Source organism: Vanessa cardui, chromosome 17 (genome assembly GCF_905220365.1).
Source record: "Vanessa cardui chromosome 17, ilVanCard2.1, whole genome shotgun sequence".
In the NCBI taxonomy this organism is placed as follows: Eukaryota; Metazoa; Arthropoda; class Insecta; order Lepidoptera; family Nymphalidae; genus Vanessa; species Vanessa cardui.
The window spans coordinates 10,236,512-10,264,395 of record NC_061139.1 but is presented as its reverse complement, the minus strand read 5'-3'; the positions used below and the strand labels follow the sequence as shown (position 1 = coordinate 10,264,395).

The 27,884-nt window shown below is 34.6% G+C and overlaps 1 protein-coding gene across 2 annotated transcripts; it reads left to right on the top strand.

Moving 5' to 3' along the window:
• Positions 1-452: 452 nt before the first annotated feature.
• LOC124536622 (wiskott-Aldrich syndrome protein family member 3) lies at positions 453-25,979 on the top strand. Of its 2 annotated transcripts, none has more exons than XM_047113133.1 (10): positions 453-514; positions 17,634-17,793; positions 18,531-18,682; positions 19,573-19,841; positions 21,294-21,471; positions 22,697-22,828; positions 23,096-23,246; positions 23,721-23,845; positions 24,311-24,517; positions 24,960-25,979. In XM_047113133.1, the coding sequence occupies exons 2-10, from the start codon at positions 17,672-17,674 to the stop codon at positions 25,151-25,153; spliced, it is 1,530 nt and encodes a 509-aa protein (XP_046969089.1). In that variant the 5' UTR covers positions 453-514; positions 17,634-17,671; the 3' UTR covers positions 25,154-25,979. The 2 variants fall into 2 exon arrangements, with proteins under 2 accessions (XP_046969089.1, XP_046969088.1); XM_047113132.1 differs by lacking the exon at positions 453-514 and adding an exon at positions 526-744.
• Positions 25,980-27,884: the final 1,905 nt, after the last annotated feature.

The following is a 27,884-nucleotide window of genomic DNA, read 5'->3' as shown; positions in this document are numbered from 1 at the left end:
TTGTTGTGAACATATAAAAGATAAAGTTTTATGGCCGAATGAATTTCACAGAAACTAAAATTAAAAATACATCATTTATATTGTACAAAATCAATAATATATATTCATACACAAAAACCCTTATGTTATCGGTATAAAAAATGTTTAATTATCATACACATTAAACATATTTTGAGTTTTGACAGAAATATGGAAGAAATATCCTATGCAGGTATTTAAATAAATAATTTTACATGTTTATCTACAGAGCTATAAGCTATTTTCCAGAAAGTCATCTATATAAAAATATTTTACATATCTATATTATAATTATATTATGAAGTATTTGATATATTTTTTCTAACGGGTTAATTTTTATTTTTAATATTGTCTAGATTCCTACTAGGTTTTAAAGAAGCCTGATTATAAGAATCAGGCTTCATAAAAATGGATAAAGCAATAATCACTATTCACTAAGTACCCAGTTACTAGTTGTGGTAGCAGCAAGAGAGGGGAATATAGACAGTGTTGTCAGGTAATAACAAGCATTTTTTTCAGTGTGAAACATCAACGCTGCCATTTTCGTTTTGTGGCACGGTTATAGCGGCAGACTTATTGAAATATATTGAAAATATCATTTATTTATTTGTAGTATCAGTGCAGAAAGTTACAAATATTGTGATCTTATGCAAGTGAAAATTATTTAGGACGTTTTTTCGAGTGAATATTAAATCAAGTAATTGTTGACTTCCTTGGGTGGATCGGGTGAGTACATCTTGCATCAATATTTCCTTTATTTTCCGTAAAAATGATGTTATTTAAAATCTAATTAATTCGTCGAAAACGAAATTTCTCCTACCACATATTCTGCGATTCGGATATTGAGTAAGTTAGTGAAGATATAAGTTTAAGCAGTGTTCTAAAGAAATGGGCGTTGTGATTCGAAGGGTTCATAATATCGTCACACACATCGTAATGGTTTCAATGATGTTATTTTGGGATAAAACTATATATTGTCAATATTTTATAATTTAATATAAATATATTTTTAAAGTACTTATATTTATTTTTTAATTTTATGCCGGGATTAATTTTTATTAAGAAATTTAAAACATTACGTCTGTAATGTAACTATATTTTGACTAGAAATCATAATCGTTAAATTATATGGAAACTAAGTATGTTCAAATCATTATTCTTAACCAAAGTTGAAGTGAGACGATCTCATATTTTTCCAAATATAATCTAACGTTTTGATTTCTTTTATATTTCTATTTATCCAATTGGATTTTGTAGTGTTTTATGTGATGTAAATAAATGTGAATGTAAATTTGTCAAAATATTATATGAATATTTGCATATTCAAAACCTAGAGATAGTATATATAGTAGTAAGAGTTGAAGATGATAAAATTTGTGAGCTACAACTCTTGAAATTAATCATTTTGTTTACACATTATTTATTATATGGACAAGATAAAGAAATTTTAATATTATACAATAGTCTAACAAGAAAAATTGGTAACAATTCGAGAACATCTCGCAGTACTTAATAGAAATTCACATAATGATAACCAATTTTATGTTATTTAATAATAATAATAATAAAAAATATTTTATGCAACTCTGATATTTTATGAAAACTCATACAAAGGACTACAATGAATTCATTAACTTTGTATGATGTCATGGAATTATACAATTGTTTTATTATCTATCAATTAGTGTGTAATTATTAATTTTATTTGTTTTCCGTCTTAAGGTTTTTAAAGAGATAGATCTTGGTTTTAAAGGACCATATACACATTTCTTATCATTTATATTTTTATATTAGATTTATTTAGTCTTATTAACAGTGTTAGCGAGTACAAGACCTGCAGATATCACAATGGCTGAAGAGACTTTGTAATAAATGTCATGACGGAAGAGGGAACTTAATATCAGTTGACCAGTTCAATGCTCATTTACAAAAAATATGATTCTCATAAAAAATAATCCATATATATTCAAATAAGATATCTTACATGAAGATGAAAGTGAAAGAGCAATAAAGTTTAACTGTCTCTCAATAAACTACGTAAACATAACTTTCGCACATCAAAATATATTAGAAAATATTACCTTTCTTTATAAGTGATATTTAAAAATGTTTATATTATTATTGTGTACAATAATGATACATGAAAAGAAAATTCGGATTTGCTGTATTTAAAGAAGCACGCTCAATTTGAAGGTATACATTATATTGCCAATAATTTCTTCCCACTCCTTAAGGTATATGTCGAAATAAATCCCAAAATGGTGTCTCGAAAATTTCTACTTAGCTATTTGTCTTTATTTAAAATAAATAATTAACATCACATCATTATAGGGTGTGTTTTTATCATGAATCATCAGACCAATAAATTACCCCAAGGGTTGTAAAGCGATTTGATTTTAACAGCATTCATTTTAAAGGCTATTTTCATTATAAAGTTGGTTTTGTTACCGGTTCTTTTCCCCCATTTCAATGAATGTCTTTTGTTTTTATTGTAGTTTCATTCATTTTTTGTTTGTGTAATTGTGTATTCAATGTTGAGTGCACTGATTATGAAAGTAAAATTAAATATGAAATTGTTTGTGTATGTAAATATTTTTCCACCAACCCCCATTGGAACAGCGTGGTGGAATATGTTCCAAACCTTCTTCTCAAAGGGAGAGGAGGCCTTTGGCCCAGCAGTGGGAATTTACAGGCTGTTGTTGTTATGTAAATATTTTAAATGTGAGATTCTATTATCTGTTTTTTACTTTTAATTATTAACATTTATAATTAAAAATGGAAGAACTAAAAAAAAAATCCATTTAAAAAAAATTATCTTTCGTTTTAAATTATTCCATTAGAAATTTCAATAACGTATTTGTTATCGCTATCTCTTTGTTTTCCGAAAATTATTTCTTTTGTACGACAAATATCGATGTTAGTATACAGAACCCAAATATTCGCTGTTGTATGGAGTAACAAGAGATATCGTGCATGCGAGAGAAAACATGTCGAATAAAATTAGTTCGCCAATTAAAAAATACGAGACATTACGGTTACAAAATGCGCCCGTTTGAATCGGGTTGCGTGTCATATGACTATTTGTACATTAAAATTTCTATCAATCATGAATGTGGATAATTTAATAAGGCTGATGGCGACCCTGTTTCGATATATATATAGTTCCACAATAATTATAATTACAAGAACGAAATATACTCTTAAGCCTTTTCGCGTCTAATATCTCATAATTATAGCAGCCAGACACGACTATCATCTGTCACATCTATGCTAACCTATATTATATATATTACCTAACCTTCTGCTTAACAGTAAAAGTATCCTCTAATGAAATATGTAAGTGCTGCACCTTGGCTTTTATGCAGTTCATTAAAAAAAGATAAAAGTCCAGGGTTCCAAATTTGAATTCAAATCTTATCTTAACAAAATACTACATACGATTCGATTAGGTGTCCGATAGACCTGTACAACGGATGCATTTCCAAATATGTGATACGGACTAGTTCATCACTTCCATAAAGTAATTAAAACTTGTTGTAATTGTAAATAAAAGATTTTATTACGGTGGTGAAGAGAATATATTCGCTTGCGAAACTTTTTTATGCAGTGTTTAATGAGAGAGAAAAACATATATATCCGAGCTTGCGAATGGCTGGTATAAAAATGCAGGTTGAGTTCGCAATATTTGACGCAGTGTCGAAACATTTCAATTTGAATCAATTCTTACAAGGATGGAGACGTTTAACGTAATAGACTGAATAAAATATTATAATCGTTAGTAACTTTAACATTTACGTTTGTGTTTGCATAAGTAAATAATTATTTGTAAGTGTCGAGCCAATGCGGTCAGCTCTCGTCGGAATTGGATTGAAATTGTCTTCACATGTATCTCGCAGTGGCTCCACCAAAGAGAGACATGGCGATTCGATTATCGAATGAAAGCAACGAAAGTTGTAATCTCTAATGCCGTTCTCAATGGTTAGTCTACATAACGTTGAAAAAGATAGCGCAAAACGTATAAATTGACCCACATTGTGGTTGGGTTTATTTATATATATAAACTGACCAGTTTGTGCTGTTCTTTTTTTAAAATTGATAGTATTCGTTTTTTTTTTAAATAATGCGCTTTTTGTATTAATTGAACATTGAACCAGAGAGTAACAACGGATGTGTCAAATTTATTCAACCCACACGTAGGTATCAACTCTCTTATTGGCTGCAAGCGTGAGTATTACTGATGTATAATATAACCAAAATTAAGTAATTTTAAATTTTACACACTATCAATGAGTTATTTCGACCTTATGTCTATATTAATAAAAATGTTATATATAAAAATAGATAGTAAGTTATATTACAGATATTATATTTAAGTATCTTTAATGATATTAATGGTTATCGTTAAAAAAAGGTGTAATTTGAAGCACTTCGACAGCCAGACTTCGACATTAAGTATAGTATTAAAACAAAGTCGCTTCCCGCCGTCTGTACGCTTAGATCTTTTAAATTACGCAAAGGATTTTAATGCGGTTTTCATCATGCATATTACAGTTGAGAAGACGGGAATTTGAACTTTCCTAGCCAAACAAAACGAGGATTTTTCTTTTTGTTATTCCATGTAAAATTGTATTCATACACTTAGTGTAGCCAGTGTACACTTAGTGTATGAAACTGGGACGTTAAGGTAGTGCTTAATAAAATGCGAGAACCATTTAGAATACTAGGTGTTACTCGCGGCTTCGCATGTCTTTTAAGGGTTTTTCATCAGGTGCTAGGCATAAAATCTAAGCTATGTCTTTCCTTGGGGTGAAATATAGTTTCATATCAAATTTCATAATATTCATAATGGTTTGGCAGTGAAAGGGCAACAAGAAAACATATTACGCATTTGTGATACTAGTATAGATTAATATAGATGAAACATCTTATTTGTATATGTTGACACTAATGCATACCGTGGTTAAGGCGATTGTAGGTCACAATAATGATTACTACCTAATCTTATTTACGATCAGCGCTCGAGCTCAACATTGTAGAAAGGTTTTTTTGGCGAATATGTCGTACCTTTCTATGACGTGTAAAGTCTGTTTAAGGATTCTCATTACGCTATCTCAGTTACATACTAACTATAAGTAGGCTATGTGGTTCGGTATGGCTTACAGAATTAACCGGCTGTCATTTTATAATTATGTCATCACCAAGTTCATAGAAACATGACGTAAGTTTCACGTTTCTCTAAACAAAATGCAATCGGCGTTGTTAATTTGATAGTTTTTTTTTAATTTTTTTAATTTTTCGTATCGATAAATATTTATGAAGTGAAAGTTTTAACCAGTATTACTCGTGGAATTACAAGTGTTAGATCGTTAATACGCGTTATTATGAATTTTAAATGTTACAATAAACGTTTTATTTTATTCGTAATCATTACGTAAGAAGCGATTATCGTAACTGATACTATTAATGCGGAAAATTGTATGTTTGTTCTGCTTTGAATTTTCAATTACAGATCCGATCATTATGAAAGTTTGCATACCTCACTCCCCCCCTTCCCCTCACGTTAATGAAGACAGAGGCGCATACTAGCTACTACATTCATAAAGCTATGATTTTATTAGCTAAAAAACCTACAGCTACTAAATACACGTTTACTAGAGCGTGATATGAATCTAATTGGCGTTTGTTATTTGGCATTTAATAAAATGCTAGAGTTCCTTAACCTTGACCGAAAGCCTTTAATATGATCACGCATTACACCCGTAGAAATATATTTATTGTCTTATAAGGTAATATAATTGAAAACAAATGCCCAAGCGAATTTGTCTCTTGATAATCTTCGTTATCGATATCAAAATTCCTTAGGTTATGTTTATTCTTATAAAGGCACGATTTAACTTATGCCCAATTATAGATCATGTGATATAGTAGCTATACATTTATTGTTGGTGACTTTAGTACAAGAACTAATAGTATAGTTACATAGACACAGAATAAGGTGGCGGTAAGAATTTTTTAGTGTTTCTTTAATTCCAAATCAAATATTGGTCGTTTTCCCTACGACTATGGTTTTTCTTTTATATTCAGTCCTAGTTTACGGTAATCGTAATTTATGTTTAATTTCTTGTAAAATGTAAATTGGTTTTAAACATAACTCGTGTGTTAATTTTAAGGAACGCTTGAATATAATTTGATGCTATTCAATCGATAATAATTGTTCATTGTGTGTTGTGTGTGTGCGTCAGATGAATTGGTTTCGTAGTATGATGTTTAACGAAAGAAAATTAATTTAATTAAACATCCTTTCCCCTAGTTATAGGAAATCGAAGAATATGCAAATACATGAAAAAAAGTAACCATATTGAACCTTCTCTGAAATATCGCTATTTCAGTATTTCAAGGTTTCTAGTACATAATATTGTTGTATAAATAGCTAAGTTTCGCAGTTTAACTCGCTGTTTATATATGTATATTTTGGCTGTAATATTTTTAAATTGTAAGTGTGCATTAAGATTATAAAAAAATGTAAAAAGTTTTAATTAGATGTGATGTAATTCTACTTAGTTTCGGATATTATGTTCATGCATATTATTTACTGCATAAGGTCTGTTTTACTATAAAACGTTTGTTTGAGTACGAATAGATAAAACGACATACTATTATCGAAAGTAACTGTTTGTAAAACCTTGACATATCATATTAAACCGTACTGGCTTTTGGTAATTCACGTTTGACGTTGGCTCTTGAATTTACCTACTATATATATCTGAGCTGAGATGGCCCAGTGGTTAGAACGCGCGCATCTTAACCGATGATTGCGGGTTCAAACCCAGGCAAGCACCACTATATATATGTGCTTAATTTGTGTTTATAAATTCATCTCGTGCTCGGCGGTGAAGGAAAACATCGCGAGGAAACCTGCATGTGTCTAATTTCAGCGAAATTCTGCCACATGTGCATTCCACCAACCCGCATTGGAACAGCGTGGTGGAATATGATCCAAACCCTCTCCTTAATGGAAGAGGAGGCCTTATCCCAGCAGTGGGAAAATTTACAGGCTGTTACTTTACTTTACTTTATATATCAGCGATATAGTTTGCGTGGATAAAATTAGTGATCCAGTTAGTTGACTAATCACCGGGAATCCCCTAACCATACTTTTATTGTGACGTTACTTTTTATTTCTTACTAGTTGTCGCCCTCAGATTTGCTTGCGTATTTAGGGTGTTGGTTGTCATGTGTTGGGCCAAATAATTTGCCTATATCCTTTCTTTGATTTCAAGTTTGCTTGACACAAAATTAGATTAAATTCGGTTCAGAGGTTTGGTCGTGAAAGAACGACAGACAGGGCAACTTTCACATTTATTATATTAGTATAAATAATAAATAAATGTGAAACAACATCGCATACATTACTCTGATCCCAATGTAAGTAGCTAAAGCACTTGTGTTATGGAAAATCAGAAGTCACGACGGTACCACAGACACCCAGACCCAAGAAAACACAGAAAACTAACGATAATCTACATTGACTCGGCCGGGAATCGAACCCGGGACCTCAGAGTGGCGTACCCATGAAAACCAGTGTACACACCACTTGACCACGGAGGTCGTATAGATTTTACTAAGTACTATCAAAAAATAGAGAGGCATTTATTTTCCTACATTACATTGTCTTTTTAAAGAGACAGACATGGCAGTCTAGTTTAACCTTGATTTTACTATTATTCTATCCAATTACTTCAAAAATGTCTTGAAAAACTGTTAAATATTGTCTAGCTGCATCGACAAAAATGAGATGGATGCTGAACTGAATAAATATATGAATGAACTGCTTAAATAAAGATAATGCCTCTCCCTCTAACCTGCCCGAAACAGTTGACACAGTTCACAGTGTTCAGCAACATTTAGAAGTATTATGGTGTCTGCCTGAGGCGTAATCCATGCAAATTATGTCTAGTAATTATTACCTTAGGGTAAACGAGGGTACTGAATTACACCGTATTTCTTTCAATCTAGTTGATATTGCTAAGGATATAACAATGTTTCTATGCGATACATTCAGTACTTATGTTATGTAAACAAATGTCATTGACCCTAATTGTGAGAACATTACTTTAACACTATTACGGCACCCACGCGTTATATGGATGATATCATAGTAATGCTTTATTATTAATTAGAAATAACCGAAACGTCAATGTCGAAATCTTAGTTCTATTCTGTATCCTTTCTAGAAGTGAAATATTTACGATATATTTTTGGAAATTCTAAATTTATACTTTTGGTGTTTTAAGATATGTTTAAGTTTTCTATAAACGTTTGATTGTTGGAATCAATAAGGAAGCTGACGTTTACATCTTAAACCAATATAAAAATAAAAGTTTTCATGACATATTTCTGCGAACACGCTTCTGGACTACCTAATTGTAAGGGCCATAATTTATAGACATTGGCGCTGTAGTTAATATTGAAACATATATCTTTACATCATCCCAACGCGTCACGAACCTTGGGAGCTGAGATATTATGTCCTTTGTGTTACTCTGGCTCGCTCACCCTTCAAACCGGAACACAATACTTAGTATAAGTATTACTGTTTAGCGGTAGAATATCTGCTTTGATGATACCAACTCTGGATGTATTTGCAAAAAAACCTACCACCAAGTAAACAAAGTTGTGTTGATAAAGGAATTACTAATTCGTCCTGTAAATGTATGCATGTATAGAATAAATTAGACAAGCTATGGCTGCCAAAAGGTAATCTTAAATAAATCGATTGTTAAAAATCATTGAGCATATGCCCATTCATATTCAAAAGTTAGCTACTGTCAAGGTCGGAGTCTTGTAGCAATTGTTATTTGAAATCTGCTGAAGATGGAAATAATTTTCAAATAGGTACGACCCAAATACTGTATCAGGAAAATTGTATCTTTTATACAAAAACCAACATTTATATTGTGTGTTATTTAATAGTTTATGAACGTATAGTTACAAAACAGGATAATCTTATCGAGTACAGGATGAGAACGGTTTGCGTTGCACAAAAATAATTGTTGTGAAACATAGTTGTATATTTTTTCTCATACGTTTTTTCTTTGAACTGTGTACTATTTTCTATGTTAAAAACTTGTTAATGTAATAAGAGTAATATAATGTTTCCAGTTTATGTATGTGTATATAGTACTATGCACAAGGGACATAACATCTTTGTTCCCAAGGTTGGCGGCGCGTTGGCGATGTAAGGAATGGTTAATATTTCTATCAATGCTAATAGGTGACCCATTTCGCTGTTGTCTACCTATTTTATGAAATGAAAGTTTTCTTAATATTACCAAGACCCGTGTCTATTCGGTTCCATTTTTTTATGGTATAGGTTGGCGGACGAGCATATGGGCCACCTGATGGTAAGTGGTCACCATCGCCCATAGACAATGACGCTGTAAGAAATATTAACTATTCCTTACATCGTCAATGTGCCACCAACCTAGGGCACTAAGATGTATGTATTTCCCTTGTGCCTGTAGTTACACTGGCTCACTCACCCTTCAGACCGGAACACAACAATACTGAGTACTGTTATTTGGCGGTAGAAAAGCTGATGAGTGGGTGGTATCTAACCAGACGGGCTTGCGCACAAAGCCCTACCACCAAGTGAATTTATGAAACATGTTCTTGTCCATGGCTATCCGAGGCAAAGCCCACGGGTTTTTTTATGAGTTTTTAATTTACCGCAAATGAGAGTAGGTATGGATAATTTAGAAGGTAGCAGATTATTTGAGACATTTATAAATTTAGGAAGAGTTTTGCAGAGTTTATCGAATTTGAAGTAATATTCATTACATTAAACTAAAGTTTTTTTATATGAATGTCTTTTTAAATTTTTCGTGTACTCTTCATTTATGTTAAGGTACAATAACGTACTTTTACGTTATTTTTTAGTTACCTGTTACAAACGGGTTATTATCACATTGTGTGAAATAATTAAAATAAGTAGATACAATAAGTCACATGGATATCGTTAAACAACTCATTTCGTTCTTTGAGCCGAAGAAAATGCAGGAAAATAATTAAGGAAACTGACGTGTTTCAAAAGAAATTCTGATATAATCCGCGACATGGACGAGGCAGCTAAAAACAAAAAAGATCTTTCTTAACAGTAATTAAGCTTTATATCTAAATCCTGCTGTGGCAGATTAGCGGTATATTAAAGATGCAAGAGGTTTTTGTTGGGGAAAGCCTTTTTTTTCATATCCAGTAGGCATCTTGAGGATTACTTTTCATAGACGTAAGGGACATAACATCTTAGATGTTATATTTAATAGCATATTATTGGCGTAACGAGTGGTTCGTACTTATTACAGTGTCACTGCCTAAGAGTGTTACATAATATCAGTTATGTGCTTGCTTTCCTAACTTTTATTTTGTACTTCTAAAATCAAATTAATAATAAATAAAATAATATTTGCTTTTTTCAAGCAATTGATTCGCTGTTGCCCTGTTAAGGAATATAAAACGGAGCTTAAGTCCCCCATACTGCTTATTGTGGATTGTTAGAAAATTTCTTCCGGTGTAAGTGGATTTCCTTGCGATGTTTTCCTCGTAAAGTCGACTAGAGCAGGCCGTAAAACTGTGTTACTCACAGGGTTTTAAACTATTGATCTGCGGTAGACTAGTTTTTATTATACAAGAAATGAAGATAAAGATATATCTATGCAGAAGAACATATGTTTACAGTATAAGGAATTTTTTTCGAGTTATTTCTAGTATTTTTAAAAGTACTACGAATTAATAAAAAAAAAAAAATAAAAATAAATTTTATTGACATGAAAAGTTAACATAGTCGCAAAACATCCAGTGGTCCCGCACTAGGCGAGCCTGTGTTGCGGGTACCAGCTACCGGTTACAATTTCAAGTTATTAACAGAAGCTCGGACTATATTCTACGATCCCATATCTAATTATATAATAATACAACATATATATAAGAAATAGAAAAATATGTAATACCGAAAAAAATAAAAACAATAATAGAAACAAAAATAAATATTATATCCGTATTTTAATCCTTGAAAGAGAGCCCATATAGATTAACGTGCAAGCGTTACTGTACCAAGAATGGGGCTTGAATATACTCTTAGTTTATAAACTAGTTTAAAGGTGCCAAAAAATGTTCAACCTCGTCGTATGTCATCGAATTTAGCCATTCAAATAGTTTTTGTTTTGCTTCGCGAATATTCATTTTTTTGATATCACAAACACTGGTTACTTTATTATATATGGAGTACTCTTTAAATATACCGAAACGTCTCGCAAAGTGAGTGTTTATGCGTGGTACCTCAATTTTGAATACTCGTCGCTTAAGGAGATTTTGATAATCAGCCGAGTTTATAACAGTTTGATGAACCTTTGCTACCGTTTTATGTATAAATAGTTTTCGCACGCTAAGTAGATCGATTTCCTCAAACAGCTTTTGGGTTGGATATCTAAAAGGCTTCTTAAGCATCGTTTTTATCACTGATCTCTGGGCTCTTTCCAATTGAAGTAAAGATGTCTTTGGTGCACTTCCCCAGCTTGTAATACAGTAGGTGAGTAGTGACTGAGTTAAAGCAAGGTAAACAGACTTTAATATATCTCTCGTTGCTGAGGCGCGAAGAAGGTGCATTATATTTGCTGTTTTACGTATACGCGATGAAAGTAATTTTATGTGCGTTTTAAAGCTTAAGTTGGAGTCAACAATTACGCCAAGATACCTGACAGTATCAGTGGGTTTTATAGATTCACAGCTGCATGTATGCACAGAATTGCAGTTGTGTAGTTTTATAACGGGTGCGAAACGCGGTGATGAAGCAGATGTTTTATAAAAGCATAGAAAATGCCGTAATATACTATTAATCTGTGTCTAAAAATGCTATATTATTATACTGTTTGGCATATATTCAACAATAAACTAAGAAATTGAAAGTTCAAATAGATAAAGCAAGATTTTGCATAAAGTCGAAAAAATAACCAAAAAACCTTACCTTACCTTATGTATGAAAAGAAATATATTAATATGGAAAGTTTAATTTTTTTTTTAAGACTTAAAAACAAAAATTTAGTAATCATGTAAAACAGTGTTGTGGAAAGCACATAGCTTGTTATGAGTGTATTAATTTCTAACTTAACCATTACACACAGACAGTCTTTACTAGTCTTTGTCTTTAACTAGCTGACATATATTTTACAAAAGTACTCATAAAACGTGCAATGAATCGCCTTCAAACTAAAACAATTCTCTGGCAAAGCTTTTGACATTTACAATCGTAACGCTGATTTCTGTTTTCGTTTGAAAATTAATTTTGTTAGCTTAATGGATATTAAATATCGATATTAATATTGATTGATTTTATCGATAAAGTAATACATAACTTACAAATTCCAAGACCTTATTAGTAAACACATTGAAAGCTCTATGATTACATTAATCTGTATAAGGATTTGAAGTCGAGCTTATTGAATATCAAATAGTTCAAGTACGTGAAGTACGATTAATACTTCTGGTATCAAACTAAATATACTATACCTTAACGTATACCACATTAATCACAATTAGAACGCCATGGTGTAAATCACTTACACGCGTTGTGGTAAATTTGTATTCCAATGTCAAAATGTCAGAGTCAAAAAGCAATACGACGTGTAGACAATTTAGATCGAAAAGTCGTAAAAGAACGAAGGCAATGACGATGTAAGGAATAGGTATCATGTGAGTCATTATTAGGCAGACGAGTGTAGGCATTTGTCTAAATATATACGGAAATTAAAAAAATACATTAAATATACGCTTTCCACTTGTTATTGGATATTTCCACTTATTATTATTATTATTATTTTTTTTTTTTTTTATTATTGGATATCAATTCGGTTTTTTTATAGAATAATACTTTTTTGCAACGTCTCTTTTCAAAGAATTAGTAATGCACATATTTTCTTGTCCAATTAAGCGTAAAGCTTAGGTTAATAGTTCGACTACAGTTCATGGGGTCAGGATCGAACCTTCGTCTTCAACATACAACTGCAAGTTAAGATTTGTTATCAATTTGTTTAAATTACTTTAATGTTTTTTTAATTATTAACTTGATTATAAGGAAAAACCGGTCAGAGTAGGTAAATGGCAAAATCGTAACAATTTATTTAATTAAATATTTATGCTACATAATTTATGTTAATTTAATACATTAAACTAGAAGTTACTATGTGACCGCCGAGAACAACTCCGAAAACGTATCATTAGTGATACCGTGTGACACATTGAAAAGGCACAGGGTCTTTTCATTAAACTTATTCTGTCATATAATAATACTGCAGACAATATTTTCCTTATTCTCTTTGTAATAATCACTAAATTACATAGCAAATTTAGTGTTTTGTTTACTGTTTTCTCTGGTTTCGTAATGTTTTAATACCATTATCAAGCTTGAGGCGAATTAAAAACACAAATTAAGCACATTAACACCGATAGAGAGATTTCAAATTATACAGAATGAAAATAACGATCTAGTATCTTATTCATGTCAAAACCAGCTGAAGAATAAATTTGCTACAGTGGATCGAAAGTGAGAAATAATGAAGATGGATTTCGATTTCTATAAATGGATACTCCTACTTGCATACTGAAGAAAGAGTTCGTTACAATCTGCTTAATTACTCTTTGAGTTCTTAGTCGTGTTTGGTTACTCTTTACACAATAAATTAATTATTACTACGGGCTCTATTGTACAGAGTCCCCTGGCACAGACCTTACTCTGACATTGTCTTCTCGATTTGAATCAAAGACAAGGAATTTAGAAATAGACGAAATTACCACCTTTTAATAATATGTAATATCTGAAACACGATGCTATAAAATTATGTAGATATGTAGGTATACCTCACCATAGTGTGCACGATATACGCCACGTCAGGGATACTATTTTTGTAATATATAAGTTCAAATTCAATTATTTATTACGATTTAACTATTATTTAACAAACTTTCTTAATCTTAATAAATATGCAAGCGATTAGGCCGCTGTTACTTTCTGATTTATTCGATGTTTCTCTGCCTACCGTTTATAATTCAAGTTTGTCACTATCTTACTTCCGAATATTATATTATGTCATGAATTATGTATCATCATGAACTTTAGTAACCTTAGTTATTTACTTAAGAAACTGCGTGTGACATGATTAGAAGAAAAGTAATATCGACGAAATTTTGTATACATATATGCCTGAAAAGAAAATTTCCTGCCTTTCCTCTTGAATACATAAACTGGGTTACTACTTCTAAAGTGGAACACGCTTCATTTTTTTTTTCGCTAACGATCCTTTTTGCGTCCGCCTTTCTTTGAGAACTGAATGCAATACGTTTAGGCGCAAAATGGACAATCCTTGAGTTTAAAATACTGAAAATATTCCTTTAGTTATTCAAAGATGACAATTATTATGCCTCTTTATTCTGAATGCAATACTGTTACTACTGGACATGTCAAATAAACATCTCGACAGAATTTTATACCAAGTTATTTCATTGATGAGCTGTATTTCATACCCGTGGCGAATATTTATTAATAGCAAAACTTGTCGCTTTGTTCCCGAGAACTTTATAAAACTTTACTTATAACACCGTCGCCGATGTTACTCAATGGCAGGTTTATCTAAAAAAAAGTCTTCCCGGATCTACTAAACTATCGCCATACGAAATTTCATTTAAATCAGTTTAAGCGTGAAGTGGTTACAGAGTTACTTTCGCATTTATAATATCAGTATAAAATCGAATTTGCACAAAATCATCTAATAAATTACCTTCGACTTTTTGCACTTGAATGGATTAATATAGTTATTATTACTATATAATGTGTCTTTTCTTGGTAGATCACATTAATTTTATCTACGAGATGACAGAAGGTAGTGTGCTCTTGTATGTTTATAACTAAATCTAAAGGACTCTGAAAAATATGTCGCTTCGGACGCCGAGGGGACTAAGGTCGTCGCCCAATGAATACCTAATGTAACTTTGTGAGTGTTCCAGCGCTCCTGCCGCCTGGCTATCAATAATATATAACATTGGACATCAGCAACACTATCTATTGATTATGTATCAAAGTAAAAAGTGCAAGATAAATAAACACTATCAAAATATATTGCAAATACGTTTGAAAGGTTTCCGTTTCGAGATACTCCATTATGTCAATAATGCAAAAACGTCTGTAAGTAGTGCGACAATAATTGGGTATTTAAATAATAAAAACAATAATTATATCCGTCGTAGAAATAGTGAAACTAAATAATTTGAATGCTAATTTTCACTTCCACTCGGCATGAACATTTCACGCGCGCTGAACATCGTGGTTTAGACCGACTGAATTGCTAAATTGCTAGGAACTGACTGGTGACGGTAATGCCCGAGCCGGGAAATCGTCAGGCGTAATTTATTGAATTTAGTTAACGCAGGAAGCAATCGACTTATCAGTGACGATCTTCATAAAACTGGCTCGATTAAGTTACCAGCCCGTATGGCTCACTGTTGGATTGGTCACTCTGCTCCAACTTCACAATCATCTATACTACAATAGCTTTATAGATTATTAACTTATTTATTTTTTTTGGTTTTTCTCGGCAGAATCAATATTCCAAACCGGCGGTAGCTTCAGTTTTAATCAATTTGCTAAACGACGATTGAATCATAGAAAAATTGAAAAATAAATGAACACCGCTATAAAATATAATCTGTCGAATATAATATAAACCGAATCAAAGATGCAGGAAGTACAAAGCAATTAACGGATTTGTGTTTACGAGTATCTTATGCTAATTCGCCTCCGCTATGCACGATAGTTCCGGCAAGACCGCTACTGTAATTAAACGATACCTGGATAACACCTAACTCCTTAAGATCTATTATTCGGACGGCGCTTGATATTCGTCGAAGTAATATATGTTTGCGGTTTCACAGTAAAATGTTCTTTGGTTTTGTTTGCCTCACAATTTTATTTCTTCTTTAAGGCTTTGAACGCCGACCGGCATTACTAAAATTCAGATATACCATCACTATCATTTGAATAAAACCTTTCCTTAAATTTGATTTTATTAATACAAGCCAAAAGTTTGCCTGTCAATGTATTATTTAATTTATCATGGCGATCAGTTAAAATAGATTCGTTTCGCGTTTGTTCGACAGATTTTTACAAATTACTTAACTGATAGGTTTTGTTATTAATTAATTTCATTGTAAACTGTCAACGTCTGTTCGCACTTTTTTACCATATATACAGCCATAGCGCCGCTCTCTACATGTCCAGTAACCGGTTTTTTCTGCTCTCTAAAATTAATTATTTGTTAAATCGTAACAATGTAGTAAATTGCAATTAAGATACTTTTATTTTCTATACATCCACGGCTCCTCGAAATAGGACCATAAACGATCTTCTAGATCGTGTAGCAATTGCCCGATAATCACTGGGACAAATGGGAAATGAACCAAATAATATACATAAATATGTATATAACATGGACGTATTCTGTAATTTAAGTTTTACTTGAATAAGTGTATTTGGTGGTAAGGCTATCGATTTGATTTAATTGGAACATACCATCTTAGTAATCAGAGTGGCCGCATATTTGTGATTTCAAGAATGGTTAATATTTCATACAATGCCACTGTCTAAGGCTACCTATTAATATAAAAAAAATCTACATTTTTTTATACTGGACAAGTGGGTCTTGGGTTAGCGGGACTTGCTATCGTACAATGTACGCTGTTTTTTTTCCGTTAAATGTAGCAATGATGATCGTAACGATAACGACACATTGTATAAGACTGTCCTTAGATATTCCAGGTATTTGCACTTAACTTATGCTTTGTGTATGTCGATTATAACTGTTCGTAACATTATATTATGATTACTATTCTCGTACGGTTCACTGCACGGAGCTAATGGTCGAATTAGATATTAGTATTGTGTATCTCAGCTGATAACGGATGTTTATCGATAAAAATTGCATATCTAAAGCAAATGGGCGTTTCGGTATGAGCGATAAATTTACCCGTAGTATTTTTATCGTGTTTTTTTTTACTAATTTACAATATTTGATATCTTGTTTTTTTTTTTAAATATTTATCAAAAAAATAAATTCGAAACTTTTTTGAGTTAGTTCTATTTATAAAATGTTTTTATGATTATAAAAAAAGTTGTTATTTATGTGTATTCATGTTTGAAATAAGACTAAATTTCAAAAACAACAAAACAAACAACAACAGCCTGTAAATTCCCACTGCTGGGCTAAAGGCCTCCTCTTTCTTTGAGGAGAAGGTTTGGAACATTTTTCACCACGCTGTTCCAATGCGGGTTGGTGGAATACACATGTGGCAGAATTTCTATGAAATTTGTCCCATGCAGGTTTCCTCACGATGTTTTCCTTCACCGCTGAGCACGAGATGAATTATAAAGATAAATTAAGCACATGAATCAGCGGTGCTAGCCTGGGCTTGAACCCGCAATCATCGGTTAAGATGCACGCGTTCTAACCACTGGGCCATCTCGACTCAGACGAAATTTATTTGATTGAAATTTTAATATTTTTTTTCTTCGTCAGTGATGCACACGAGGTAGCCGGCACCGAAGCGCGCAGCCATGCCGCTGCCGAAGCGCTGCGTGGAGCCAGTGCACGTGTCGCGCGGGACCGTGCCCGAGCGGCTCGACGTGCCGTCCGAGCTAGAGGCAGTCACGAACGGGACACTTGCCAACACCGTCAGGTAACTATGGAAACATCGACGCCACTATCGATGTCATCATTCAATGTCAAGAGTTCAAATTGCGAAAAGCCATAGAGGGGCTAATACAGAGGCCGTCATTTTATTCACGGGTAGTTTTCAACCGACTTCAAAAAGGAGGAGATTATCAATTCGTCTGTATTTTTTTTTAAAGTAACCGTATCACACACTGAAACACATTTAATTTGAATTATTTTGTTTTGTATAAAAAATAATTAGAACACCTTCAAAGAATCATTAGAATATATAAGATATTTAATTTGTGTTTTTTATAATAGGCTGAGACTTATAGTCTACTTCAATAGAAGTAGGAATAAAAAAAATTAAAACGTTGATTGACTTATATGTAATACGTAAGTATTACATAAGATTTGCTATAATTACTCAGTTATATTGTGGACTAGAGTTATACTATGCACTCATCGTAAACTCTTAGTAAAGACTTTATGATATCCTTGTTTATAATATAACACTATTATTTTTCGCAAGTCCATAGTGAATATCATAGACTAAGGTAGGACTCGACCAATCATATCGCGTCATTTTGATGTCCAATGTTTTTAATTTGGATTTTCTTTTTCTTATGGCTGGAATGGGTTATAATAGTCATTAAAATACAAATTGTATAAAGCTTAACGTATAAAACTGAAAGGTTTCGCTAATTAATTAGATATTTTGCTCTCTATTACATTAATAAAAATAAAATATATGTATTACAGACAGCTTTCGTCTCTGTCAAAACATGCGGAGGATATGTTCGGCGAGTTGACGCGGGAGGCAACGAGCCTGGCGGAAAGGACAAATGTGCTGCAAGCCCGAATTGATAGGCTCGCTATAAAGGTCACACAGCTGGATTCTGGCGTAGAAGAGGGTAAAGATATATTTAAAAAAAAACTAATAGTGAAAAGGATATAATCATATGTGAAAGATCAAATCAATAATGTACCAACCTAATGAGAAAATTGTAGACTACCGTTCTTTTTTTTAATTTGTAATCTTATGAGCAGCCATCAGACCTGATGAAAAGTGCCCAGATTCAAGTTATCTGGTATAACTGATCTTCCTATCGACTTTAGAAAGAATCCTTGTATATCATTAAAACTAAGCTAGCAAATTATATTTTTGACGACCTCCGTGGTCGAGTGGTGTGTACACCGGTTTTTCATGGGTACGCTACTCTGAGGTCCCGGGTTCGATTCCCGGCCGATTCGATGTAGATTACCATTAGTTTTCTATGTTGTCTTGGGTCGGGGTGTTTGTGGTACCGTCGTTACTTCTGATTTCCATAACACAAGTGCTTCAGCTACTTACATTGGGATCAGAGTAATGTATGTGATGTTGTCTCATATTTATATTTATTTATTTATAATAGGCTATTTGATATAGACAGTGTATATTATGAGTTTAATAATGGTTATTTACTAACGAAAGTTGAAAATAATACTTAATTTATTCAAAAATCCATGAATAAAAATGCATATTTTTTCAAACGTTTGTCACGTGACACAAAACGCTCCTGATTGGCTGGGCTTATGATGAAGTCACTTTTTTGTAAACTTTGCTCTTCTACTATATGTACCACAGATTAAAATACAGGAAAGTGACGTCACCGACCCCATTGCAGCGCCATATTGTCCAAGTAGCGTTTTTGCGCGCTATTTAAATATGGACTTTTTAATATGATATTTTTCGGCAAATATGTACTAGAAATAAAAACACATATTTATATATAAAGTTCTAATTATGTCGATATATTTCCAGTGTCCCTGCAAGACATCCAAATGCGGAAGGCGTTCCGTTCGTCTAGAACGTTCCAGCAGCAGCTGTTCTCTCGGACCACGATGCCGTCTGCGATGCTGGCGACGTACGCTCGCTGCGACCGCCCGCCGCCACTCGAGCGTCTCAACGAGTTCCGAGATGATGGTAGAGACGCTAGAAAGTTCTACACCGATCCGGATTACTTCTTCGAGCTCTGGCGCAGGGAGATGCTTCAGGACACCGAGAGGATCCAGCACGATCGAGGGAAGAAGGTAAATCCTACTACTATTATAAAGGCGAAAGTTTGTATGTATGTTTGTTACTCTTTCACGTAAAAACTACTGAATGGATTTGAATGAAACTTTAACACAATATAGCTTATACATCAGAATAACACATGGCTACAATTTTTGAGGTTTCTAATGTGAGGTCGTAAAAAAAACACATTTTTTGCGCTTACATTGCAAACGCTGACTGAATCCTACAAGATAGATCAAAACAATGTACTACAGTATTGTACAACTTAAAAAGGTCTACAAAAAAGTCCGTGATGGTATATGTTTATCTCTTAGGAATAACCCACAATAACCATTTTTTATCCTTTACTTTGTACGAGAAATAATGGCTTATTTACGAAGCGATTACTAGACTAGACGGGACGAACCTGAAGTCCACGCGAACGAAGTCGCGGGGAAAAGCTAGTACTTGTTATACATTTGTTACATTATTCAAAGGAAATGTGTTAATATTATATAACCACTCTGTGAAACCAGCTTTCGACAATCAAAAAGATCGTACTTATTTCTAAAAGGCCGTTAACGCAACTGTATGTCCCCCCCCCCCCCCCCTGTGTTGCAGATGTCCATGGGTGTGGTAGACACTCTCTTAAAAAAAATACGTTATTCATAAAATAAATTATATAATTGCATATAAACGTCATATTTGTGCTAATTAATTATATTCAAGCGTTTATTGAAAATTAAAACGATATTCTTAGTTTGAACCCAATTTAGTGATATTTAGTGATATTTTCTTGGTGGTAGGGCTTTGTGCAAGCCCATCTGGGTAGGTACCACCCACTCATCAGTTATTCTACCGACAAATAACAGTGTAGTGGTGAGTGAGCCAGTGTAACTACAAGGACAAAACATCTTAGTTCCCTAGGTTGGTGGCACATTGACGGTGTAAGGAATAGTTAATATTTCTTACAGCGTCATTGTCTATGGGCGATGGTGACCAATTACCATCAGGTGACCCATATGCTCGTCCGCAAATCTATAACATTCAAAAATATAATTAAATACTTTACCAAAAGTTTTTGGAAGAAACTAATTTCATTTCAGATAAATCTTATTTCAGTTTAACTTTTTGTGCTCTCATATATCATCTATGACATAACCTCTTTCTAGTTAGCTACCTTCAACAAATTGTAATGATTGTTTGTTTACATTAATTACTAGCTGTGACCGAGACCTTGTGCGCAATTTAACAGAAAAAAAATATATATTGTAGCCTAAGTTATCTGCCGGTGAAAGTCTTGTCAAAATCGGTCCAGCCGTTCCAGAGATTAGCCGGGACAAACTGACAGATAGACAGACAGACAAAAATTATAAAAAATGTTATTTTGGTATATGTACCGTGTATACATACATATGTGCATTGAGTAAAAAAGGGCTATATATATATATATATATATATATACCTACACGTATGTGTGATGGCAGGTCCGCCAGCCACGCAGCGGTGGTGCGGACGGTCGCGGCACGAGACGGGTTCGCGTCCCGCATTCGACGCGCGACCGTCAGAAGGCCGAGGTTGTGACGCGCGGGGAACACATAATGGCGCCCAACCAGCTGCGGCGCTACAACATCGAGCAGTACCGGCCCGACCCGCTCTATCAGAGTATGTATATCGTAAAAAACTATTAGTGAAAAGGATATAAACATATGTGAAAGAACAAATCATTAATGTACCTAATGAGAAAATTATAGACTATCGTTCTTTTTTTTTATTTGGTATCCTATGAGCAGCCAATAGACCTGATGAAAAGTGCCCAGATTCAAGTTATCTGGTATAACTGATCTTCTTATCGACTTTAGAAAGAGTCCTTGTATATCATTAAAACTAAGCTAGCAAATTATATTTTTGACGACCTCCGTGGTCGAGTGGTGTGTACACCGTTTTTCATGGGTACGCCAGGAGGTCCCGGGTTCGATTCCCGGCCGAGTCGATGTAGATTACCATTAGTTTTTCTATGTTGTCTTGGGTCTGAGTGTTTGTGGTACCGTCGTTACTTCTGATTTCCATAACACAAGTGCTTCAGCTACTTACATTGGGATCAGAGTAATGTATGTGATGTTGTCTCATATTTATATTTATTTATTTATAATAGGCTATTTGACATAGCCAGTGTATATTATGAGTTTAATAATGGTTATTTACTAACGAAAGTTGAAAATAATACTTAATTTATTGAAAAATCCATAAATAAAAATGCATTTTTTTTTCAAACGTTTGTCACGTGACACAAAACGCTCCTGATTGACAGGGCTTATGATGAAGTCACTTTTTTGTAAACTTTGCTTTTCTACTATATGTACCACAGATTAAAATACAGGAAAGTGACGTCACCGATCCTATTGCAGCGCCATATTGTCCAATTACCGTTTTTGCGCGCTATTTAAATATGGACTTTTTATATGATATTTTTCGGCAAATATGTACTAGAAATAAAACTGTAAATTTACTGGGTTCCTTAACTTCTACTAAATAATATAAAATTGATTTTAAAAACCAGTCAAATAGCCTGTTGTGTACATAGCCAGGAACGAATATAGGCTAATCCAAAATTGAAGGTGTCCAGGAAACAAATAAAATGCTGACAACATACATTTTCTAAGCATATTTTTTAGAAAGTACGCAATAATTCAAATGCCAGTAAAATACGAATTCGAATTCAAAAGATTGCATTTTTTTCTTTAAAATGTTTTTATTTTATTTAATAAAGAGTTATGTATTTATAATTTGATGTTTAAATATAATATACGTTTTTCTTTAGTGTAAAAATGATTGATGATAACGAACAAGACCTGTGAATATATTTTAATGTAAGTAATGTACTCCTCAGCAACTACTATGACGGATGGTGGATACAGAGCGCCTCAGAGCCGACCTGCGTCGTCACAGCCTGCGCGACCGAACTCCATCGAAATCGAGAACCAGCAAAATAGGACTCCCAGGCTCACCGGAAATGGACACGGTAACAATGGAAATATTTTGACTTATTTTTCATATACACAAAAAAAAATTGATAGTATTTGGAGCAATTCCTTCTTGAAATGTTACACCATACGCCATAAATGTTATGCAGTTTAAAGAAAGAATTTATTTTATTAATAATATCTAATTATTACAGAAATACTGTTAGCATTCTTTCTACTATTTCACGCGGTCAAGATTCGTACAGTTACTATTCTTAATTCATATTTGTATATATTTAAACATTTAATGTTATTAATTCTTACAGTAATGGGAGAGGAAAGTCCATATGGACCAATAGAGCCAATATACGGAGGTAGTATCGCGGGTACTCCGCGCAGAGCCAGACCTTCCATACCTCCGCCTGCGCCCCCCGCACCACTGCAGCCAGATACACCACCACATCATACACCTACAAGGTATCAATTTAATATTGAAACTTTTTAAATAAAGGCAGAAATGTATTTTTAAAACCATAATTTACACAAGTCAACACGGTATAAGCTTATGTCGAATTGTATAAAATTACGTATGCTGAGATAAATAAATAAATATTGGACAACATCACATACATTACTCTGATTCCTCAAAATCAAAAAAAAAAATCAAAATCAAAGTATACTTTATTCAAGTGGGCTTTTACAAGCACTTTTGAATCGTCATTTAACAATTAAGTGAAGCTACCACCGGTTCGGTAAGTAGATTCTACCGAGAAGAACCGTCAAGAAACTCAGTAGTTACTCTTTTTCAACATTTAACAAAATACAGTCATGTTAGTTAATTTTTAAGTTAATACAATTATTAAATTAATATAATTACGTAAGTAACTAAAGCACTTGTCCAAAATATAACCAAATTCTCTTGTATAATATACTTATAATACTAATCCTCAGATCCGCGTTGCCGCCGCCACCGCCGCCGCCGGAAGGCACCTCACCCCCGCCCGTGCTCAACGGCGCTTCGCCCCCGCATCGCACGGCACTGGATGCACATCTCGATCAGATGCATGCCGTCATTGGTCAGTTACATTTTAGTACATTCCTAAGGGGTTGTCCATTAATCACGTGATCTTTTTTTAGCATTTTTTAACCCCCCCTCCCCCATTGGTGATACGTAGTGAGGTTTAAGACCACCCCCCCTCCCCCTTCTAAACATCATGTGTATTTTTAGTACCTACAACGAATCTTAAAATTTTCTGAATATTATCTTAATTTAAATACAGGTATAAACTATAATCTTATTTTATTCTGAAATTAAGGACAATGTTTGTTTAAAAATCGCGCATTAGACGAAAAAAATAAATACACGAGATATCTTACTACACCCCCCCCCCCCTTGTGTTATTTTCGTGATTTTTATCAAACCGGGAGGGGTTTCAAGCCTCATGTGATTAATGGACAACCCCTAATATGATATCTTCTATACCATAATGTATGGAATGTAATTAAAAAAAAAAAAATTAAAACAAAAAATTTCTTTCCAGGCATGATGTCATCCGAGGATCTGCCACCACGGGCCCCGACGCCCCCGCCGGCACCTCCAGCTCCTCCACCGCCGGAAGACGAGCACCGACCTCGGCCCCCCTCGCCGGCCTCGCTGCTCCGGGGCGCCTCTGCCCTTAAGCCGCCGCGCCCTGCCGCCGACCCTGCGCCTGATCCACGTTCAGACTTACTCAAAGCTATACGTGAAGGTAAACATTTAGATTCCCATAATTATTTAATAGTGATGCTACTGCTCAGTTTATTATATCAGAGAGCTGAGATGGCCAAGTGGTTAGAACGCGTGCATCTTTACCGATGATTGCGGGTTCAAACCCAGACAAGCACCACTATATATATGTGCTTAATTGTGTTTATAATTCATCTCATGCTCGGCGGTGAAGGAAAACATCGTGAGGAAACCTGCATGTGTCTAATTTTATCGAAATTCTGCCACATGTGCATTCCACCAACCCGCATTGGAACAGCGTGGTGGAATACGTTCCAAACCCTCTCCTTAATGGAAGAGAGGCCTTATCTCAGCAGTGGGAAATTTACAGGCTGTTACTTTACTTTACTTTTTACTTTTTTATTATATCAAACATTTGAATACCCATCAACTCAACCTGGACTTATTCCATACTCGTATTACAGGTATTAAACTGCGCAAAGTGGAGAAGCGATGTGAGGAGAACACTGGCAAATACGATACGCTTCGCGGGGTGCCAGCGCTACACGACGTAGCGTCCATTCTCGCGCGGCGGGTTGCCGTGGAGCAGAGCGACACGAGCTCCGGCAACGACACCGACTCGGACGACTCCGACCAGTGGACCGACTCCCGCGCGTGACGTCGCGCCTCGCCGCGCAGACACTCGCGCGACAACACTCACGCCGATATCGACAAGCACAATCCAACCCTTCCGGCCGAACCGCAACCAGTCGTCGAGAAAAATGAAGAACAAACCCAACCCGGCCCTATCCACGTCAATATTGAAATTAAACACCCACCAACTACTCAAAACGACATTACCCATTCTTCAGATAAAGATGAATGCTATGTCAGAAACTCTTCCTTTCTCAGCCGGGACATTGAAGCCCAAAAAGCAAAGGTCGAGGCTTTGGCTAAATCGGAGTCGCCACCTAAAAGTAGTCCGCCCAGAAATGTCTCGGCGCCACCGAGGAAAAGTAGTCTCATTAAGGAGACGACGTCACCGCCTAAAGACGCCTCACCGCCGAAAAATTCAACCTCGCCACCAAAGAAAGTCTTATCGCCACCACCCGCGCAGACACTTTCAGCTCAGACTAACACTAACGTATCGTCTATAATAAATAAAGTAAATACAATACCTTCTTTTAAAAATGATTTAGCTAAACAACCACCAAAAACTGAGGTTACTTCACCACCTAGCAAAAAGGAAGTTATGTCTGTAACACTTAAAAAGATTGTCTCTCCGCCGTTAAATAGAGAAGTGAGTACTCCTCAAGCCAAAAACGACGTTGCTTCGCCGCCACCAATAAAACCTGTGTCGTCTCCTCCTATAAATGCTTTTAAAACAAGTAAAGTTGAAGCAAAACCTGAAGATAATTCATTGGCAAAAATAAAAAAAGAAACAGTGCTAGCCAAGGAAGCGCCTATTAAAACAGAAAAACTTTCTTTAACATTGAGTAATGACATTTCGGACAAAGTTATTAATAATGATACACTCAATACGAACAAAAATGATGATGCCGACAACAACAAAACAATAAAAAATAATGATAAAACTGGCGAATCCAATGGTGTAGGAGACAAAATTAGAAAGTTTGAGAAGGCAGCAGAAGATGCTAGCGTTAATGCAGGAAGATTATCACGACCAGGATCAGTGCGTGGACGCTCCCGCACGGAAAGACTTGGATCTGATAATAAAGAAGATTTACCACCCCCAGCCACGCCATTTAAGGATCATGTGTTCTTTGATTTAGGAAGTACTGACAAAAATGGCACAGAATCCCACGTCACTAATAATACAGAAACATTTGAAAGGCAACAGAGTTTGACGAAAGGATTGGTGAATTCGGCAACAGCAAAATGGCAGCGCAACGACAGTGCTTCCTTTGATGAAAAGATACAAAAGCCTGAGCCACAGAAAATTATTAAGCCGGAATTTAAGCCGATGCCATCTCCCGTCGATGTCACCATACGATCACCTAGTCTTGGTACAAAATTACCCGATCAATTCCCATCGCACGGTACAGCTTTTCGCAACGTGGCTTCCCCCGACACTGCCCGTTCAAACTTGCATAAATTCAACGAAGATGTAAATACTCAAAATAATTTTAAGACATGTAAAGTTAAACCTAAGGAGAAGTACTCTGTGAGCAAGGGATCCAGCTACTTTACTAGGGGATCAGAGGAAATTTGGCTCGTGAAGAAAAAAGACATCGAAGAAATCGAGGAGCGTGTTTTAGATTCGTTTCGGCGAGCGGGTGGGAACCTCTGCATGCGTAGCGAGTCTATGCGCCCTTCATCAGATAGCGGACAGAGTACTGCTTTCACACATGCAACTATGGGACGCACAAAGCGGCAAATGTACGCTAGAAGCGAGTCTTTAGATCCGCAATGGGCGGGGGCGCGCGCTCAAACATTAAAGCGCCAGTCTTCGGTCGCATGCACTTGTGGCCACGATAAAAAGACCCGAGCGAAAAGCTCAGGAGCCGACACCACGCCTCGTCCGCGCTCTCGTTCGCACGGAGACGAAAATAATCAAGCTCACGTCCTAGACAAGTATGAAACATTAGTATAGTGCATTAACCGCCCTATTCCATGCATGAATTATATAATTGTGATAGTCGCTCGTAAAGTAAATCGTGTAAGCCTGTCGTATCCCATATATGATCAGTATATAGGGGTGCGAGTTCGTTTTGTAAGAGTAACTTGGTGCGCTTAGTGCATGGAGTATCGTTTGTATTTTTAATAAGGTACTCACGTAATCGGTTTGGAGTGTCAATACGTTGTATTTTACATTGAAGAGTTTTCGCTAGGCATAAATAGTTATACGAAGTGGGATAGCTGTTGGAGCGTCAAATATTAAACCTTTTATTATAAACCAAATATATGAATATTGAATTAAATTAGTTACAAAAAGGTTAGTATGTAGTGGTAATAAGGATGTCTATTACACCCCTTAACTATAATGTTTAATAGTTGGCAGATTTTATGTGGCGCTTGTGTTGTTTCTTACCTGTAAGTACATATTTACTTTCTAAGAATATTGAACACAAGTTCAAATCGCATCTTGGCCCACCTTAGCACAATCTTTTAAATGGTGCTTTTGCTTGTTAAAATTAAATCTGTTTCTCTAAAAATATTCTTTAGCGGTTGTGAAAACATGTTTGAGATTTAAATATATTTTAATTTATCTTAAAATGCTTTAAAGTATGTTGAATATGATGACTTAGCTAGTCTGTGTTTCAAGTTTGAAGATCAAAGTGAGGAATGATATACTATTAGTACTCTGCCGATGAAGTATTGTCTTGCAATTTTAGTAATGAATGTTTTCTATTGACATGTTTATTAGATGGTGAATATTTGTAATACTT